The sequence below is a fragment of the Pseudorasbora parva genome, chromosome 19 (assembly GCF_024679245.1).
Source record: "Pseudorasbora parva isolate DD20220531a chromosome 19, ASM2467924v1, whole genome shotgun sequence".
NCBI lineage: Eukaryota > Metazoa > Chordata > Actinopteri > Cypriniformes > Gobionidae > Pseudorasbora > Pseudorasbora parva.
Window position 1 is genome coordinate 43,931,507 of NC_090190.1, and position 19,888 is coordinate 43,951,394.

The 19,888-nt window shown below is 46.2% G+C and overlaps 1 protein-coding gene across 1 annotated transcript in view; it reads left to right on the top strand.

The window, feature by feature from the left end:
• LOC137047276 (collagen alpha-1(XIV) chain-like) overlaps window positions 1-13,271 on the top strand; it is a 28,859-nt gene extending 15,588 nt beyond the window's left edge. The window contains exons 7-12 of the mRNA XM_067424846.1: window positions 4,808-4,963; window positions 5,157-5,276; window positions 5,629-5,793; window positions 9,473-9,634; window positions 11,940-12,058; window positions 12,922-13,271. Coding sequence (XP_067280947.1) covers window positions 4,808-4,963; window positions 5,157-5,276; window positions 5,629-5,793; window positions 9,473-9,634; window positions 11,940-12,040 — 704 coding nt within the window. The 3' untranslated portion in view covers window positions 12,041-12,058; window positions 12,922-13,271. The remainder of the gene's footprint in view (window positions 1-4,807; window positions 4,964-5,156; window positions 5,277-5,628; window positions 5,794-9,472; window positions 9,635-11,939; window positions 12,059-12,921) is intronic.
• The last annotated feature ends 6,617 nt before the right edge of the window (window positions 13,272-19,888 follow it).

Below are 19,888 nucleotides of genomic sequence, written 5' to 3' on the forward strand. Positions count from 1 at the left end.
CTTCTCCGGGTCCAGGTCCCTGGGGCTGCTGCTGATACCACCAAGCAGCCCAAACCGAGTACGAGCTCCTCACACAGGGCTCAACAAAAGCAGAGCGTCGCTGCCCGAGCTCCCCCTCAGCGTGGGGACGAGGGGCGGCGCTCTCAGACGAGGCCTTCGAGGGGCAGGGCTGATCTGCGGACAGTCCTGATCGCCAAGAAGGCCTCGTCGAAGCGTTCCTGACACCAGAAGCGTCAGGACGCTGAGGGTGGTTCCTCCCGTAGGGAAGCGGTGTTTACCCCTGCCAACGGTACCCGTTTCCCTACGGCACCCTCGGGGGGCCGCGCTGCCAACCCCGCCGCAATGCCGGGGCGCAGTCGGTCTCCGCGGGCCACCCGAGGGTGGTCCGCACCCCCTTCGGGGGGCCCCCGAGCAGTCAAGTCAGTCGTTCCCTGCCGGTCCGCCGCTTCAGGGCACTGTGCTTGTTGCTCAAAATACACCAGAGGCCAGCCTCGAGAGGCTGGTTCCCTTAGTAGATTTTCTAGACGAGTGGAAACGTCTATCAAATATATCTCATTGGGTCCTGCAGATAATAGAAAAGGGGTACGCCATTCAATTCAGAAGTCGGCCACCTCCTTTCTGCGGTGTCCTACCTACAGAGGTGGGCCCGGAGCAGGCTCTGGTAATGGCACAGGAAGTAGAGACACTCCTGCAAAAAGGGGCTATAGAGAGGGTTCCCCCTCCCAGCAGGGAGTCTGGCTTTTACAGCCGTTACTTCATCGTGCCGAAGAAGGATGGGGGCTTACGCCCGATAATAGATCTGCGGCTATTGAATCGCTCGGTGGCCAAGCTCAAATTCAAGATGCTTACACTCAGACAGATTGTAGCGCAGGTCAAATCGGAGGATTGGTTTGTCACCATAGACCTCAAAGATGCGTATTTTCATGTCTCCATCCTTCCACATCACAGGAAGTTCCTGAGGTTTGCCTTCGGGGGAGAGGCATACCAATATCGTGTACTTCCCTTCGGTCTAGCACTGTCACCCCGCACGTTCACCAAGTGTGTGGATGCAGCTCTGGCGCCGCTGCGTCTGCAGGGCATCCGCATTTTGAACTATATCGACGACTGGCTGATTCTAGCGAATACAGAGCAGATGGCGGTTCAGCATCGAGATGCTGTTCTCGCCCATATGTCGAAGCTGGGGTTGAGGCTGAACGCCAAGAAGAGTGTGCTTTCTCCGGCTCAGAGAACCACTTTTCTAGGTGTGAACTGGGACTCGGTAATTATGCGGGCGCAATTATCGCCAACACGCATAGCATCGATCCTGGCAGCCGTCAAAGAGCAGAAGCTAGGCCGAGCCGTCACTGTGAAACAGTTCCAGAAACTGTTAGGTCTCATGGCAGCAGCGTCCAACGTGATACCTTTTGGCCTACTGTACATGAGGCCACTGCAGTGGTGGCTCAAAACGAAAGGGTTCTCCCCGAGGGGAAATCCGCTCCGCACGATCAAAGTCACGCGGCGATGCCTACGTGCTCTGGTCATGTGGAAAAACCTGGGGTTTTTATCTCAGGGTCCCGTGTTGGGGGCTCATGTTCGTCGCGTAACGCTAACGACAGATGCCTCTCTCACGGGCTGGGGGGCGACCATGAGTGGTCGCTCATCCCAGGGTCTATGGCAGGAACATCAGCGGCACTGGCACATAAATCGGCTAGAGATGCTCGCAGTGTTTCTTGCATTGAAACAGTTCCTGCCCGACCTCAGGGGCCACCACGTACTAGTCAGGACAGACAACACGTCCGTGGTCGCCTATATAAATCACCAGGGGGGTCTGAGGTCTCGTCCATTGGACAAACTGGCACATCGGATCCTCCTGTGGGCCCAAGGGAAATTGCTGTCAATCAGGGCAGTATATATCCCGGGGGCCCTGAATCAGGAAGCAGACAGCCTGTCGAGACAGGGGCCGAGGCCCGGGGAATGGAGACTCCACCCAGAGGTGGTGGAGCTCCTTTGGAAGGTTTATGGGAAAGCAGAAATAGATCTATTTGCTTCAGCGGAGAATTCCCACTGCCCTCAGTGGTTTTCTCTGACCCATCCGGCCCCGCTGGGGCTGGATGCCATGGTACAGGAGTGGCCGAGGCTGCCTCTGTACGCCTTCCCCCCGATTGTCTTGCTTCCAGGAGTTCTGGAGAGGGTACGCCGGGACGGGGCCCAGGTACTTCTAGTGGCTCCGAACTGGCCGACCCGAGTATGGTTTTCGGACCTGATATCTCTCCTGGAAGGCTCTCCGATGGAGATTCCGACCAGGAGGGATCTACTCTCTCAGGCGGGCGGGAGATTCCTGCACCCACGCCCGGAGATGTGGAAACTGTGGGCCTGGCCTCTGAGGGGGCTAGGCTCATAGAGGAGGGTCTCTCGGCCGAGGTCGTAGAGACCATCCTACACTCCAGAGCTCCATCCACAAGGAAGCTGTACGCTTTGAAATGTAGACTTTTCTCAGCATGGTGCAGAGAACGCCAGTGGGACCCAGTTAACTGCCCGGTTGGTACAGTGCTGGAGTTCTTGCAGGCAAGGTTCTCGGCAGGGTTGACCCCCTCCACAATAAAGGTGTACGTGGTGGCCTTGGGTGCCTTCCACGTCCCTTTCGGTGGAGTGTCTTTGGGAAGACACCCTCTAATTGCACGCTTCCTTCGTGGCACTTTAAGGTTGAGGCCGGCTATGCACTCGAGGGTCCCAGCATGGGACTTGGCCATTGTTCTGAGGGGCTTGTCCAGACCACCGTTCGAACCTCTGGAGGAGGTTTCAGATAAGTTCCTCACTCTGAAAACCATCTTCTTGTTGGCCATTTCTTCTCTTAAAAGAATAGGAGATATTCAGTCCCTGTCGGTAGGGCCCTCATGTTTAGAGTTTGCGCCGGGGATGGTGAAAGCATTTCTACATCCCGGGCCGGGTTATGTCCCCAAGGTTCCTACGAGCCCACGGGGCCCCATCACTCTACAAGCCTTCTGTCCTCCTCCGTTTAAGACGTCAGACCAGGAAAAGTTAAATCTGCTGTGTCCTGTGAGGGCACTGGATACATATGTCCACAGAGCTGCCCTGTGGAGAAAATCTGAGCAATTATTTGTCTGTTTCGGACCCCCTAAGAAGGGGGCTCCAGTATCCAAGCAGAGGATGAGCAAGTGGGTGGTCGAGGCCATCTCACTTGCTTATGAAGCGGCCGGGCAGCCGTCTCCACTGGCTGTCCGGGCGCACTCAACCAGGGGTATGGCTGCTTCAAAAGCACTTTTGTCGGGGGCTTCCCTCCACGATATCTGCAACGCGGCCGGATGGTCGTCTCCGTCTACCTTCGTCAGGTTCTACGAACTAGACCTGACATCTACAGTAGGGGCACAGGTTCTCTCGTAACCGTGTGCGCTTCGGCTTCACACATACGAGACACTTGGTCCTATGGCGATGTGGGAATAAGCGTTCTCACAGCGCTTCGACGCAGCTCGAGTTCCCCGAAAGGGAACGTCTCAGGTTACGTATGTAACCCTAGTTCCCTGAGGGAACGAGACGCTGCGTCGCTCTGCCATACTCCCGGCGTGTCCGTGATCACTTACTTCAGGCTTTATCAGAAGTTAGTTCCTGTTTGTTTTCACGGACGCTTTATAGCTTCCGGTCGATGACGTCATCACGCCGACGATCGATCTTTTTTCCGATGGAATGGTTCTACAGGCGCTTCACGACGCATTAACGCAGAGGCGTTCTCACAGCGTTTCGACGCAGCGTCTCGTTCCCTCAGGGAACTAGGGTTACATACGTAACCTGAGACGTTTCGGCAGGGCGTGAGGAAATATAGAGCTGAGTATCGTCAGCATAACAATGAAAACTAACGCCATGTTTCCTAATGATATCTCCCAGTGGAGCAGATACAGGGTGAAGAGCAGCGGTCCTAACACTGAGCCTTGCGGTACCCCATACTGAACTTGTGATCGGTGTGATCTCTTCATTTACTGCTACAAACTGATAATGGTCAGATAAGTACGATTTAAACCATGCCAAAGCAGTTCCACTAACGCCAACATAACTCGAGTCTATTGAGAATAATATTGTGGTCGATAGTATCGAATGCAGCATTAAGATCGAGTAACACTAATAGAGAGATACAACCACGATCAGATGATAAGAGTAAATCATTTGTAACTCTAATGAGAGCAGTCTCACTACTATAATATGATCTACAGCAATAATGACGTACGACCCAAATGGACGAATCAATGCCTTTGTAAATGAAACGATAAGTGTAAGAAAAATACAAATATTTTTAACTTTTGAAACTGTGGACTAACGCTTCCGACAAAAGTCACATGCATGTACATGAGAAGGTTGAGTTCACGATGCCTCTGTTGCCTTTGGTTTTTGGCTTGCTTAGTTGGGGACACTAAATATAAAAAGCGGAGAAGGATGCGTCACCTAAACATTTTTTGTGGGGGGCTATGCAATCCAAACTCCGACGGCCGCAGAGCTCTGTGCATCGCAGCCATCATGGCCACCACAACATCTTTACTTTGGTCATCATCTTCACTCTGGTCACTTGTTCTGCCTCTGTCTCCTGATCCTCTCCCTCTCCACAGACCTGGCCCACCATCCTTTCCCCTGGTCCACTTAGGTCCACCTCAGCCTGCTTTCTCCAAATCAGGATTTTTATCTCTGTATTTGTAACCAGCAAGCAGCCACACATCAACACATTTCTGGGCACGTTTTGGGATAGTGCATAAAAATGCCGAGTGGAAACACCAAGTTGTGAATAAAATCTAAATTAATATAATCTGTCTGTCTCTCTCTATAGAGGATGTCTTCACATGTAAAACTCCAGCTCTCGCAGATATCGTGTTTCTGGTGGATGGATCATGGAGTATCGGCCGGTTTAATTTCAAAACTCTGAAGAACTTTCTTGAAAGTCTCGTCCAGGCTTTCGTAGTTGGTTCTGAACACACTCGTGTTGGTGCGTCTACAGTCTTGTGTTTTTATTTGGAGTGCGTTTGTGAAGTGTGGGTTAATAGTGTGTGTGTGTGTGTGTGTGTGTGTGTGTGTGTGTGTGTGTGTGTGTGTGTGTGCGCGTGCGCGTGTGCGCGTGTGCGTGTGCATGTGTGCGTGTGCGCGTGTGCGTGTGCGTGCATGCGTGTGTGTGTGTTCAGGGTTGGTGCAGTACAGTGGGGATCCACGGATCGAGTGGCATCTGAACACTCACAGCACTAAAGAGGCTGTGATCTATGCCGTGCTGAATCTGCCTTATAAAGGAGGAAACACACTCACAGGTACACGCACACACACACACACACACACACACACACACACACACACACACACACACACACTCTCTCTCTCTTACACTCTCTCACTCTCTCTTAAACTCACTCTTAAACTCACTCACTGTTTCTTACTCTCTCTCTCTCTCTCTCTCTCTCTCACTAAATCACTCACTCACTCACACACGCGCACACACACACACACACACACACACACACACGCACACGCACACTCACACACATACACACACACACACACACACACACACACACACACACACACACACACACACACACACACACACACACACATACAGCACACACTTTTAATGGATCTGTGTGTTCGTGTGTGTTTTTCCAGGTCTTGCGTTGACGTATATTTTGGAGAACAGCTTTAAACCTGAATCTGGATCCAGACCTGACGTTCCTAAAATTGTGATTCTGATCACAGACGGCAAATCAGAAGACGATGTTCTTTCTCCTGCGCAGAGACTCAGAGACGCTGGGATCGAGCTGTTTGCTATCGGTATGAGAACAGGGTCAACTGTAACGGTTTTATTATACATTAGAGATGGGTGATAAGACCAACATACTACTGCACAAGTCATTTTATCTCAGATTAGCAATACACACACAGCTTAGATTGTCAGGTCTGTGTTTTATATTTAAGTTCTGTAGTGATTTTTACTTTTGTCCACCCAAGGACACTAAGTAAGAGAGTGATTGGTACTCACTTCACCGCTGACGTTGTGAATTTTGGATCACACGTCACTTAAGGTGTGGTTATGAGTACATCAGATGACCACCTTCCCCCCTCTTAGTTTGGGACACTAGTCAAGGCCTTTTACCTTGGCTGTATGAGAACACTCCGCACAGGAGGCTGCCCAGTCATTTATAATGAATGTAAAGGGGGGAGAGTTGGTCAGCTGATTTATCTGAAAGATTGGTGAGATTTCTAACTTGTAGAGCCTTTTCTGCCTTATCAGCACAAGGAAGACACAATTGTAATAAAATAGATTTTATTAACAAAAGATAAACAGAACAATCAACACAACTTCTTAATGAATACAATGAATGATAAAGGAATAAAGTGCGTAAAATGCATAAAATACATGTGAGTAAGTTAAGTGTGGCTATAGAAGAGTTATGTTATCTTATGGAAAGATAAACTGTTGTTTCTCTGAAATTAAGGTGAAGAACCTTATTATGTATCAAACAAATAAATGAAAGATTATTTGTTATTAACTAGCATCAGTTATATTACCTCTAATGTAAATTAGAAAATCATATACTAATAATATACAACAATGCCAAGGTCTCTAGAAAGAGGTTTGGTTAAGTGATATTTACGTTCCACGTGGTTGAGTAAGCAGTCCGATGGTGATGACTTCTTCCAATGGTTTTGCTGGGAGACAGTGCAGTGAAGAAAGGAGCTGGAATCCGTTTCAACAGCCTTGAACACGAAGATCTGTGGGATGCTGATCTCCTGGGGCACCAAAGGGTCCTAAAATCTGGAACACGCAGATGAGGCCCTGAAGAAGGTGCAGAAGGTCCTTAATCTGGAATACGCAGACGAAGGAACCTTGAAGTGAAGGTTTGCTCTCCTGAGCTTAACCTTGTTGCAAATGTCTCTGTGTGTCTTCTGCCTCTTTGGACCAGACACTCAGAAGTTGGTCAATCTGCTCTGGTCTCTTTAGCATGGAGACTCGGGACGTGCTGTAGTCGTCTCGCTCGACTAAAACTCTGAACGTAGTGTTGGTTAATGTCTCTTTCCTCACAGGCTGGAGGCTCAGAATGTTGTCGTATCTGTTGCTGCCTCACAAGCTGTAGATTCAGATCCTCGGATCTTGTGTTGTCTCTCTGGTTAAACCAGAGGCTCAGAACTTGGTTGCTCTGTCACAGTCTAATCCTCAACGGACAGACTCAGAACTTGGTGAACTGTTTGTCTCTTGCGTGGAGGAGACTCAGGACCTGGTTGCTCTTTCACAGTCTAATCCTCGGCAGACAGACTCAGAACAAGGAGTGTCTTTTGAAAGGGTACCTTTATCCTTTTCCGTATAGGAGGAGATTGCAATTTGGCGCTTCTCCATTCCAGTGTTGCTATTGGCTGCTGGCATCAGAGAGGGCACACAGTGTGGCCCACCATTCTTTCCCCTGTGGAACTCATTTGCATACTCTACACAGTTAGAAGTCTTTAAAGGGTCTTTAAAGTTCATCAATGCATTTCTCACTTTCCAAACCACCATCAGAATACCCTTGGCAATATACTAAACAAATAGACACCACACATGATGGAAAAAGATTGAACTGTCATGTGTTTATTCATTTGTTCATTAACAGCTGAATTTGTGGAAGATGTTGCATTACAAATAGCTGTCACTGAGAATACTTATTTCTCTGAATAAGTATGAGATGGATGTGTGTAGTTTACATCAGTCTTAAGGTTTCCAAACATAGTTGTGAATGGATTTGGATGGATCAGTTTTGGTCTTTCTTTGTTTCACCCACTACTGCTGAAGTCCTGAGGAATGTTTATGGCCGTCACAAATCAGGTCATTAGGGATCCATCTCTAGATGGGTGAAGGGCAGAAACTGCATGTGGACCAATGAGAAGTCCTGTCCTTCCTGGGCTTGGTACTAGAGGTCTTCTTCTTGCCCTCAAAGAGGTGTCTGGATGTTGTCCAAGCATCTTTATCTGATGGGTTGGACATCTTGTTTGTGCTAGTCCAACAAGATCCAATCAAAATGGAGCAAACCTTTGTCCACTGTTATGGGCAAAGAGGGGCCCGGCCATAAACTGGGCCCTGGAATTCTGCTGTCCACTACAGTTCTCATACTCATGTTTCCTGTCATGTGATTCCCTTGCCCCATGTGATCTTGTCATGTGCTTCCTTTGCTTCATGTGTGTCTTATCAAAGCTCATAAAGCTTTTCAGCAGATGGAAGCATGAAGTGCTCCAAAATCTCCTAATAGCGAGCTGCATTGACCCTGCCCTTGATAAAACACAGTGGACCAACACCAGCAGCTGACATGGCACCCCAGACCATCACTGACTGTGGGTACTTGACACTAGACTTCAGGCATTTTGGCATTTCCTTCTCCCCAGTCTTCCTCCAGACTCTGGCACCTTGATTTCCGAATGACATGCAAAATTTGCTTTCATCCGAAAAAAGTACTTTGGACCCCTGAGCAACAGTCCAGTGCTGCTTCTCTGTAGCCCAAAAGTGTCTTGACCTGGGGAATGCGGCACCTGTAGCCCATTTCCTGCACACGCCTGTGCACGGTGGCTCTGGATGTTTCTACTCCAGACTCAGTCCACTGCTTCCGCAGGTCCCCCAAGGTCTGGAATCGGTCCTTCTCCACAATGTTCCTCAGGCTCCGCTCACCTCTTCTCGTTGTGCAGCATTTTTTGCCACACTTTTTCCTTCCCACAGACTTCCCACTGAGGTGCCTTGATACAGCACTCTGGGAACAGCCTATTCATTCAGAAATTTCTTTCTGTGTCTTACCCTCTCGCTTGAGGGTGTCAATGATGGCCTTCTGGACAGCAGGCAGGTCGGCAGTCTTACCCATGATTGCGGTTTTGAGTAATGAACCAGGCTGGGAGTTTTTAAAAGCCTCAGGAATCTTTTGCAGGTGTTTAGAGTTAATTAGTTGATTCAGATGATTAGGTTAATAGCTTGGTTAGAGAACCTTTTCATGATATGCTAATTTTTTGAGACAGGAATTTTGGGTTTTCATGAGCTGAATGCCAAAATCATCAGTATTAAAACAATAAAAGACCTGAAATATTTTAGTCTGTGTGCAACGAATCTAATGTATGTGAAAGTTCAATTTTTATCATTAAATTATGGAAAATAATGAACTTTATCACAATCCGCTAATTTTTTGAGAAGGACCTGTATATAGTCCTCATGTTCCCATTGTGCCTTGGCCAGTTTTTTTTTTTTTATGAGATTGATGTGGTTTGTAAAATATTTGAAAATTAATCACAACAATCACACAGTCATTAAGTGCGTCCCATTGAGTAAATGGAAATCCTAAAAACACTTGCAGTCTTCATGCCCACTTGAACACTTTGAACTCCAGAAATATGTCATGTAAGTAGACAAGTCAAAGCATAAACCATGGGTATTTGGACAGGGCTGATCTCTAATGATACTCTCTATACCCTGGTCCCTGTGTGTTTGTATGAATGTGTGCAGGGATAAAGAAAGCCGATGAGAACGAGCTGAGAGCCATCGTCCCCTCGCTGAAGGACACACACATGTATAACTTGGCTAACTTCAGCGCATTGTTCTCCATCGTGGAGGGAGTGACCCGGAGCATCTGCGAGCGCATCTCTGAGATCAGCAAAGAGATCAGCGGTGGGTTCTTAAAACAACACTAACAGGAGCATTACACAGTTTTTTTTTCTTTTTTAAAATTTCGTTAAAAAACAAGAATGGGATTCTTTACCCTTTGGCATTCACTGCAGTTTATTATACATGATCCATGTTTACATTACAGTACAAAATAGTTTCTTTATTTTGGCTTTTAGTATAGATGGTAATGAAACTTAAAGACTAACGCTTGTGCAGGTGTTCAGATACAACTAATTGTTTTGATAGTATCAGCAGAGATTCGCATCATCTTAAAAATCTAAATATCGATAAGATCAATACTTGAATTGGGTTTTTGTGCACTTTTCAAGAAAGGGTCCGTCTCATCAGAGGAAGAATGACTGAAGATGTGATTGCGCTAATCTCTCTTAAGGACAAATCTCTCGTCTCGTGAGCTAAGTATCTCGTCACACCCCTGGTAAATATAGAATAATAGATCTTACAGTGACCTACTATACAGCATTAATTAAGGCATAAAGAGAGGATACTTTTGACTCCAAAGATGAGGTTTGTAAACAATAAAAGTCTTAAACCTGGATAGGGTGGATAGTCATAACTATATTGTGAAAGAATGGGTCGCTTTCAGGAGCTCAGTGAACTCAAGCGTGGGGCCGTGATAGGTTGCTACCTGTGCATTAAGTCCATTCCTGACATTTCCTCACTACTAAATATTCCACGCTCAACTGTTAGTGGGATTATAACAAAGAGGAAGCCATTGGGAACAACAGTAAATCAGCCATGAAGTGTGAAATCCCAGAGCGGGGTCAGCATATTCTGAGGGTCACAGTGCGCAGAAGCGCCAGACCTTCAAACTTCTGTGGAAGGAGAGGAATGGGACAAGGGCGAGGGACAGGAATGGGACAAGGGCGAGGGAGAGGAGTGGGACAAGGGCGAGGGAGAGGAGTGGGACAAGGGAGAGGAATGGGACAAGGGGGAGGGAGAGGAATGGGACAAGGGGAGAGGGAGAGGAATGGGACAAGGGCGAGGGAGAGGAGTGGGACAAGGGCGAGGGAGAGGAGTGGGACAAGGGAGAGGAATGGGACAAGGGGGAGGGAGAGGAGTGGGACAAGGGTGAGGGAGAGGAATGGGACAAGGGGAGAGGGAGAGGAGTGGGACAAGGGGGAGGGAGAGGAGTGGGACAAGGGCGAGGGAGAGGAATGGGACAAGGGGAGGGAGAGGAATGGGACAAGGGGAGAGGGAGAGGAGTGGGACAAGGGCGAGGGAGAGGAATGGGACAAGGGGAGGGAGAGGAATGGGACAAGGGGGAGGGAGAGGAGTGGGACAAGGGCAAGGGAGAGGAATGGAACAAGGGGGAGGGAGAGGAGTGGGACAAGGGTAAGGGAGAGGAATGGGACAAGGGGCGAGGGGCGAGGGAGAGGAGTGGGACAAGGGCGAGGGAGAGGAATGGAACAAGGGAGAGGAAGAGCAATGGGACAAGGGCGAGGGAGAGGAATGGGACAAGGGGGAGGGAGAGGAGTGGGAAAAGGGCGAGGGAGAGGAATGGGACAAGGGGGAGGGAGAGGAGTGGGACAAGGGTGAGGAAGAGGAATGGGACAAGGGGCGAGGGAGAGGAGTGGGACAAGGGAGAGGGAGAGGAGTGGGACAAGGGCGAGGGAGAGGAATGGGACAAGGGGTGAGGGAGAGGAGTGGGACAAGGGCGAGAGAGAGGAGTGGGACAAGGGCGAGAGAGAGGAGTGGGACAAGGGCGAGAGAGAGGAGTGGGACAAGGGCGAGAGAGAGGAGTGGGACAAGGGCGAGAGAGAGGAGTGGGACAAGGGCAAAAGAGAGAGGAGTGGGACAAGGGCGAGGGAGAGGAGTGGGACAAGGGCGAGAGAGAGGAGTGGGACAAGGGCGAGAGAGAGGAGTGGGACAAGGGCGAGAGAGAGGAGTGGGACAAGGGCGAGAGAGAGCAATGGGACAAGGGCGAGGGAGAGGATTGAGAAAAGGGTGAGGGAGAGGAGTGGGACAAGAGGGAGGGAGAGGAGTGGGACAAGGGTGAGGGAGAGAAATGGGACAAGGGGTGAGGGAGAGGATTGGGACAAGGGGGAAGGAGAGGAATGGGACAAGGGGGAGGGAGAGGAGTGGGACAAGGGGGAGGGAGAGGAGTGGGACAAGGGGGAGGGAGAGGAGTGGGACAAGGGCGAGGGAAAGGAGTGGGACAAGGGCGAGGGAGAGGAATGGAACAAGGGCGAGGGAAAGGAAGTGGGACAGGCACAGATGGAGCATCACCGTGTCTGTCACTGTTAGAGGTTTCTTTAGGAGATGTCAGTTTCTGTGTCTGTGTTTTCAGGCAAGGCAGTGCCATATCCTCAATCTGACGCTCCCAGTGACCTTGAGACTTCTGAGGTCAAGGGCTTCTGGGTTACCCCAACTCGTCCAGCGAAGCTCTGAGAGTCATTTAGAGCACATGTGAGTACCCAACCCAGTTCCAATACAATACTTTACTTGCAAGATTGAAGATATTAGAGAATTTTATGCAGTCGTCAGTATTGCATCAAATTCCATTCATTCACTGCTATAGGAGAGGAATAATTGGCTAAACTCATTAAATCATCTAAATTGACAACATGTATACTCAACCCTATACAGATAGTGACCCTATAGTGATGTCAAAAGTACTGACTCTTTAGAAATTGATGTTATAAGTTTTTATTTAAAAAAAAGTGATGTCATCTAAGTCAATAATTAGTCAGACACAGATGGCAATCTGGAGCAATAAACACTTAATGGCAATTTCATGCACAGGTTTTTTTTTACCATTTAACTAACTTTTATAAATGTGCCCAACTGGCATTGTGAGACAAAAAAAAAAAAAAAAAAATGTCAGTGACATATTTTAAGGTATGTCAGTGCAAGTGTTTTTTTTCAGTTAAAACCGCTCAAACATACATTTTAGCTTGGGACTAATTTAAGCATTGTCTTTGAAACTGGGGGAATATCAGTTTATATTAGCATATGTCTTTAAATTCAGACGTTAAACCAAACTACAGAAAAGAATGTAGACAGAAATAATAAAAACAAAAATACAAGACAGAAAAAACGTTCCCTTTCAGTTCAGGGAACGAGGGTTACCATACGTAACAAAGACAATTTCTATATTAAATAGATTTTAGCTGGATAAAGAGAGTGAACAAATAATAAATAATATCCAGTACTATTGGAAGGGGTTTCTTTCAAATGTAAAAACTATATTATATAATATAATAGCTTTTACATCAGTAAATGTTACTGTATATAAAACACATTTTCTCATTTTCTTCTTACCCAATTAGGTGACAGTAGGGAAGAAGATGATGATGATGATGATGGAGATGATGATGATGATGGACAGGAAGACGAAGACACCATCAGAAGTGCTCCTGTTTACGGCATTATTAGGATGGCGTGTGTGATTGTATCATGTCTGCTCTGTCTTGTCTTGTTTTCACCACGTTTCCCACTATGCTTTGTGTTGACCTTCTTTCCCTGTGTTAAGTCGGTTCCTTAATCACCTCATTAGTTCCTTTGTTTGCCCTGTCCATTTAGTCCCTGAGTTCTCTATTCGTCATCATTTATATTAGCGTTTGGTTATGTATTTCTATGTTCTTCGTCAAGTTTATGATTAAATACTTGTTCCTGTGTATTCCTCTGCGTCGTGCACTTTCATTACCACACCAAACCATAAGAGTTTGATCTGAAAAAGAAACAGAGAATAAATACTGTCCTTATTTCAACATCTATTGTTTATCAATCACCACAAAAACCTTGTTTTGTCAATTGTTTTGATTGTAAAGTGTCTTTTTGCATCTTACTTTATAATAAAGGACATTTGTAAGCGTGTTGTTATTTTCAGAGAGCTGATTTACAATTCTAACACTGAACAGACTTACCTGTGACAGAGTCATGGGCGTCAAGGCTCATTGATGACCGTGGGGAGCGAAGGCTGGCCCGTGTGGTCCGATCAAACAGACGAGCTACTGGAGCTCAAACTGCTCCAGAAGTTAATGCTGGTTCTCTGTCTCCAGACCCTGTCTAGTCCAGAGAGTGCTCCAGCCCCTGACCCAGTACTGCCATGGTCCCTTGAGCTACCAGTACTGCCATTGGTCTCTTGAATGGCCTGTGCCTCCATGGCTTACCGAACTGCCAAGTCTGTGCATGCTCCACGGCCCAGGTCTGCCCAAGTTCAACAGCCCAGGTCTTTCCACACTCTTTGGTCCAGGTCCATCCATGCTTCATGGCCCAGGTCTGTCCATGCTCTGGCCGATCCTGGGCCTGTTCCCCTGCATGGCCCTGGCCCTCCATCACTCCCTCAAGGCAGCCCTCCTGGACTTTGTTTTTTGTTGGATTGTGGAGTGTCTGGAATCCGCTCCTTATAGGGGGGCTTTGTCACATGTGCTGTGTCTCTGTCCATGTCTCTGTGGACTTTTACGTTAAAGTGTTTCCTGTGCTTTATTTTTTAGTTCTATATAGTTTTTCATGTTGATTTGAGTTTCAGTTCAGGTGTGGCTCATTAGTCTTGTCAGGTGTGCCTCGTTTCCATGATCTGTTTGCCTGTGTATTTAAACCCTGTGTTCAGTCTTGTTCTTTGTCAGTTCTTATCGTTGCATTATGTTGGTTGTTCTGTTCCTGAGCCCTGTTCTTTTCCCCTATGATTTTGTATTTGTGAAGTTTTAAGTTTTTAAAGGTGTCATGAACTGCCATTTTTTATTTTATTATACTGTTGTCTGAGGTCAACTTATGATGTTCGTGTGGATTTTACATTAAAAAACATCTCTATGAATAAGTAATAGGTTATTTTCTTCACTGGTTTTGAGGCTCTCTCCTGAACGCTCAGTTTTGCTGGGTGTGCTGCACTGAAGACTTGTAAGTAAACACCCACGTCTAGGATTGGATAAGATTTTCATATTTAATGAGCTTCTTCTCCCCTGTCAGCTTATGTGAGGAATTGTTTTGAAAGAGGAAACCAGAATAATTGACTCACAGGGCTCGCAAAACATCTTTATCAAACAAACACAATGATTTATCTCACATTTACCTGCAATTGATTGGAATATAAAAAGATGTATTACTTGGCCCACCCGATTGGTGGATATAAGTGTGAAACACACACACACACACACACACACACACACACACACACACACACACACACACATATACACATACACTTTGTTGTCGTGTAAACATACCCATATATATAGAGCACCCCAAAAATTACATCAGGCATGCACAATCTAAATATTGAGAAAATCTCTTTTAAAGAGTTGTCCAAATGAAGTCCTTAGAAGTGCAAATTACTACTACTAATACATTTCTGCAAATGTACAAAATATATGCACGGAACATAATCTTCTAGTGATTTTTGGCATAAAATAAAAATGGATAATTTTTAGCCATGCATTGTTGGCTTTTGCCAAAGATTTACGCGTGAGACTTATGACACATTATTTTAACTAATAATGAAGTTATGAAGTATGGACTTGTTAAAAATGCAAGCTCAAAATGAATAAGAGAATCCATTAGGCATATGTTGCATGTATGCTGATCAAAGGAAAAAAGGGAAAAAAACAAAGCCTTATTTCGTTTACAGTCACGCAAACGCTTCACTTTGAATCCAGACCAACTTTATGAGTTTATGGAAGTTCAAGTCCATTTATTTTTCCATATAATCAGTACCCCCATTAGACCACCATTTACTTATTATTATTATTATTATTATTATTATTATTATTATTATTAGAATTTATTGCAACACTTTGATATGTGAATTATATTATCAGGAAACTGAATATTCGGCGTTGTAAGGCATTTTTGTGTTTAAAGGTGTCATATGGTACACATTTCTGGAGTTTTATTTTAGGTGTTGATGTGCTTAAAAATATATATTTGTGGTGTAAGTACCAAAAACCATCACAATATATATTTTACAGCTCCTTTCTCAGGTCTGATAAGAACAGGTTGATTTTGGCCTGTCTAATTTATTTTCACAAGCCTCTCTTTTGATTTTCTTGGTGACAACATCCAAAATGGTAAACAATTCAGAGGTACTCAGATAAAATAAAAGATTCTTCAATTTTTAATGATATTGAAACTAACCCACTCAAGGAGCATGTAGCGGATCTGAACCTTAGACTGGACCTGTTAATGGTGCCGTGGATTCATTATCTCTTTCTGATTGTGAAGTTCCTGCTGATCTGAACTGTAGATATTGAACTAAGAGACTGAAGATTTGTTATTGTTCTCTACATGTTAAGTTAGTGTGGAGTTACAGATGAAGGTTGTGTTGCTCTGGCTTGAGCTCTGAGATCAAACCCCTCACACCTGAGAGAACTGAATCTGATATTGAACAGAATAAGAGATTCATGAGTGAAGCTTCTCTCTGATCTGAAGGATTATCTACATCAGGGTCGCCCACAAGGACCACATGAGTCACCCGCGGGACTGGCCTAAAAATAGCTCACCATAGCGCCAATTAGTAGTGAGCTGCATCTATTTTTTATTTTATAATTTTTTTTGCTATTTAATACACTTTGGTGTTTTGGTGTGAATTTGAAGGTGAGAATAAAAAAAGCTGTAGATCTTGAACTAAGAGACTGAAGAGTGTCATTGTTCTCTACAGGTTGAGTTATTGTGGAGTTACCAATGAAGGTTGTGTTGCTCAGGTTTCAGCTCTGAGATCAAACCCATCACACCTGAGAGAACTGAATCTGATATTGAATAAGAGATTCAAGAGTGAAGCTGCTCTCTGATCTGAAGGATGATCTACATTACAAACTGGAGACTCTTTTGTGAGTAGTGATGATTAAAACTGTTATATTTTAATTGAAGGTATATATAGTTTCTTCTTAAGTTATTTTCCTTAAATTTGTTCATTTATTTAATATAGTAGTTATGTCTCAGAGTCACAGCCACCTCAAAAGTATTATAATACATCATCATCTGATAAAACGCATGCGCATGTTACTTTTCTTCAGCACCCGAGTCCGTGTTAATTTCACATTCACATGAATTGTGGCACAGTTCTCCAGGCAATCTCGAATTCAGTACTGTTGGGCTCAGCTCACCTGGGTCCGCATGACAGCTTTCACATGACAGCTTTCACATTACCAATGTTTCATGTGTACTATGGCCTTTTTCAAACTAAACTGTCAGTGTGAAAACGGCCTCATATTTACATTGTGATATACAGCATACACAGTATCACACTGTAAGTTCTGTTTTTTGGTCCAAAATAATACTCTACTGATATTATACAACAGTTTAATAAAATAAATGTTATCATTGTGCTGTTTTAGACAAAATATTGTCTGTTTCCAACTGCGATAATGCAGGTGCAGAGTGAATTGTAGCGTCTATCACGATAAAGTTATTGGTTTGGGATTTAGGTATCAGTGCACGTGTGGTTTTTCTTTGATTGTGAGTTTGTGGTTCAGTGACTTTTTACTACCTTTTCTTCACACAAGCTTGGTTTACCCTAAGCTACTTCTAGTGCTTGGCTTATGGTCTACATTTTTAAGACCAGATTGTTTAACCCCTAGAGCACAGTTTTGAGACCCTTTAGAAGTTTTCACATGCTCTGACATTTTTGCTTTTTTTCAGTTGCTTATGAACACATTAATGGCATAAGTGCCATTACACTGTATTCAGCACAAACTGGGCCACCATAATATATATTACCCCACATAATACATGAGGAACATGAATGTAAATAATAGTTTTTTGAGAGAATAACGTTTATGCATTGTTTTTGAAAAACAAAAAATGTAAATCACTAAATTAAGGCCACAAAACACACAATAGATATGTGTCCACAAGACTTTTGATGTGGGTGATGTTGCCAAGAGTTTTTGCTTCAAACTGATGTGATATGTGATAAATGTCAGTAATATTGTGACATTTAACGATGTTCATTAACAAAGATTCGGGAGGAGGGCTTTCAGATAATTGACACAGGTGGATAGCACTCAGCTAATCAACGAGAGGTGCATATATACACACAGCAGTCTTACCAGTTTTTCAGCATCTTGGCTCGCCATGTGCTAAAAATGTCTCAACGCCTAAGCCATTCGTCCAACGATGAAAGCGACACCCCCAGGGATACGCCGCCACATCCAGCCGGCACCAGTGACATCCAGCTGCCGCTGGACATTGGAATCGAGCCCCAGGCTTCTTCGTGCGGCCGTGCACCTGCTCGATCAGGCTTGTGCCCGCCAAGACGCCGAGGCCAATCTTCACCACCCCCAGCAAGACTTCCATCCTCCTCCCCAGCCTCCTCCTACCGCTCGGCCGTCCCGACAATCCCACCTATCGGGAAGTGGACCGTAGCAGGATTGAGGCAGGCGCTGGGTAACGCGGACATACAGGCTTCGCGAAAATTAAACAAAGCAGAACTGTATGATCTCTGTGTGTCTTTGCAAGAAACTAACCTCTCTCCTAAGCCCAAGTCGGCCCAAAAGCGGAGCAGAGCCCGCATAGTGCAAATACCACCATCGGATTCCCGCACAAGATCCGGCTCGCTCGGCCCTGCAAGCCACGACAACAGGCCTTCAGCTAGCCTGGGCCACACACCAGATCCCGCGGGAGCTGGGCCTCTCCCACTGCCCGACGCGACTCAACTCTTCATCGCGGCTTCTGCTGCCGCAGCGCCGTATGCAGCCGGGCACGCCGGCCTTCCCACAGCTTCTCAGGTCTATGCTCCGGCAGTTCATAACACTCTTCCTTTCCAGTGGCCTCCAGCGCCTGTAGCAGATGCTACCGCTAGGCGAAACCAGCTAGCGGCACAGGCCCAAACTTTCCAACAATTCTATCCAGCAGGTTTTAACCCCGCCCACGGCCAGTGGCCCGCAGCTCCGGTAGCGCAAACAAGCCCCCACAAACAAGGCGAGCACGCCCCCGCTTGCAGTTCAAGCGCACACTTCACTCTACCAACCTTCATTTCCTTCCTTTCCTCCGACTAACTTTTTCTCCCAAGCCACAGAGGGTAATCAAAGGGGGAGGCTGCCGCCGACATCCGCAGCCCCGGCGTATAACCATCCCAACTCTTCCTTGCAGGCTAAATCACAACACACTCTATTCACAGCAACATCGATGCCCGTGCAATCCAACGCACTCGCCTTGGAACCGCCTCCAGTGGCACAAAACATCCGTGTACAGATCCTTGCAGGTGCAGACATAGACCTTTCCGCTCTTCTCTCCATGCTCCCCGCAGCCGAACCAGTCCGCCAAATAGACTGCGGGGATTTTTCTGTTACTCTCAAAACTACAAATACACATTCATCCCGCGTTCTTTCTTTTCCTGAGTTTTCAATTGCTTTTTCTCGTTTTACTGAAATAATCTGCTCAGTTTTCCCCCATAGGCGGCGCGAACTAAATGATTACCTGGCAATCATAGCAGAGCTCGCGCTGTCCTATGGGGGAGGGCATTTCTACACGTATCATAAACTCTTTTCAGCTAAAAGTGTAGTGCGAGTCGCACAGTGGAACCAATGTGCATACTGGGGTGCACTCGACCCAGATCTCCACAGCAGGGTGTTTTTAGGATGCAAAAACATCTCGTGTGCAGTCTGCAGGTCAGTAATGCATGAAACAACATCATGCCCGCAGGTTAACCCCTCAACCCTGCCCGGAGACAAACACAGTCCGATCCACCAGTTACGTACCGCGCACAGCAACCACCAACGTAACCGCTTCCTCCTTCGAAGGAAACAGGCAGCTATGCAATCATTTTAATGCTGGTAAATGTACCAGACAGCACTGCCGGTATTTGCATATCTGTAAATTCTGTGGCGGCGCCCATGCCCGCGTTGTATGTCCAGTATTTAAATCTGTGAATAAAAAACAAAGAAATTACTTATCGACTCCCGTAAATATTTCACGTATGGACTTCGAACTAGCTCAGCACCCAAATACAGAATTTACAAACTACTTACTATCAGGCCTCAAAAACGGCTTTAACCCCGGTGTAGAATGCCCGATTACCCAAAACACCATCTGCAATAACCTTCAATCCGCCCTCATGGACCCTGAAGTCGTAGACAACCTCATTAAAAAAGAGGTGGAATCAGGCTTCATGATCGGCCCGTTTGACAATCCCCCATTCAAATTGTTTCGTATCAGCCCCATTGGAATAGCCACAAAAAAATTCTTGGGTAAAAACGTCTAATTATCGATCTATCAGCACTGCACAATTCCCCGTTCCCAAGCATAAACAGCTTGATTCCACTCGATGAATTTTCACTAGAATACCACGACATAGACCAA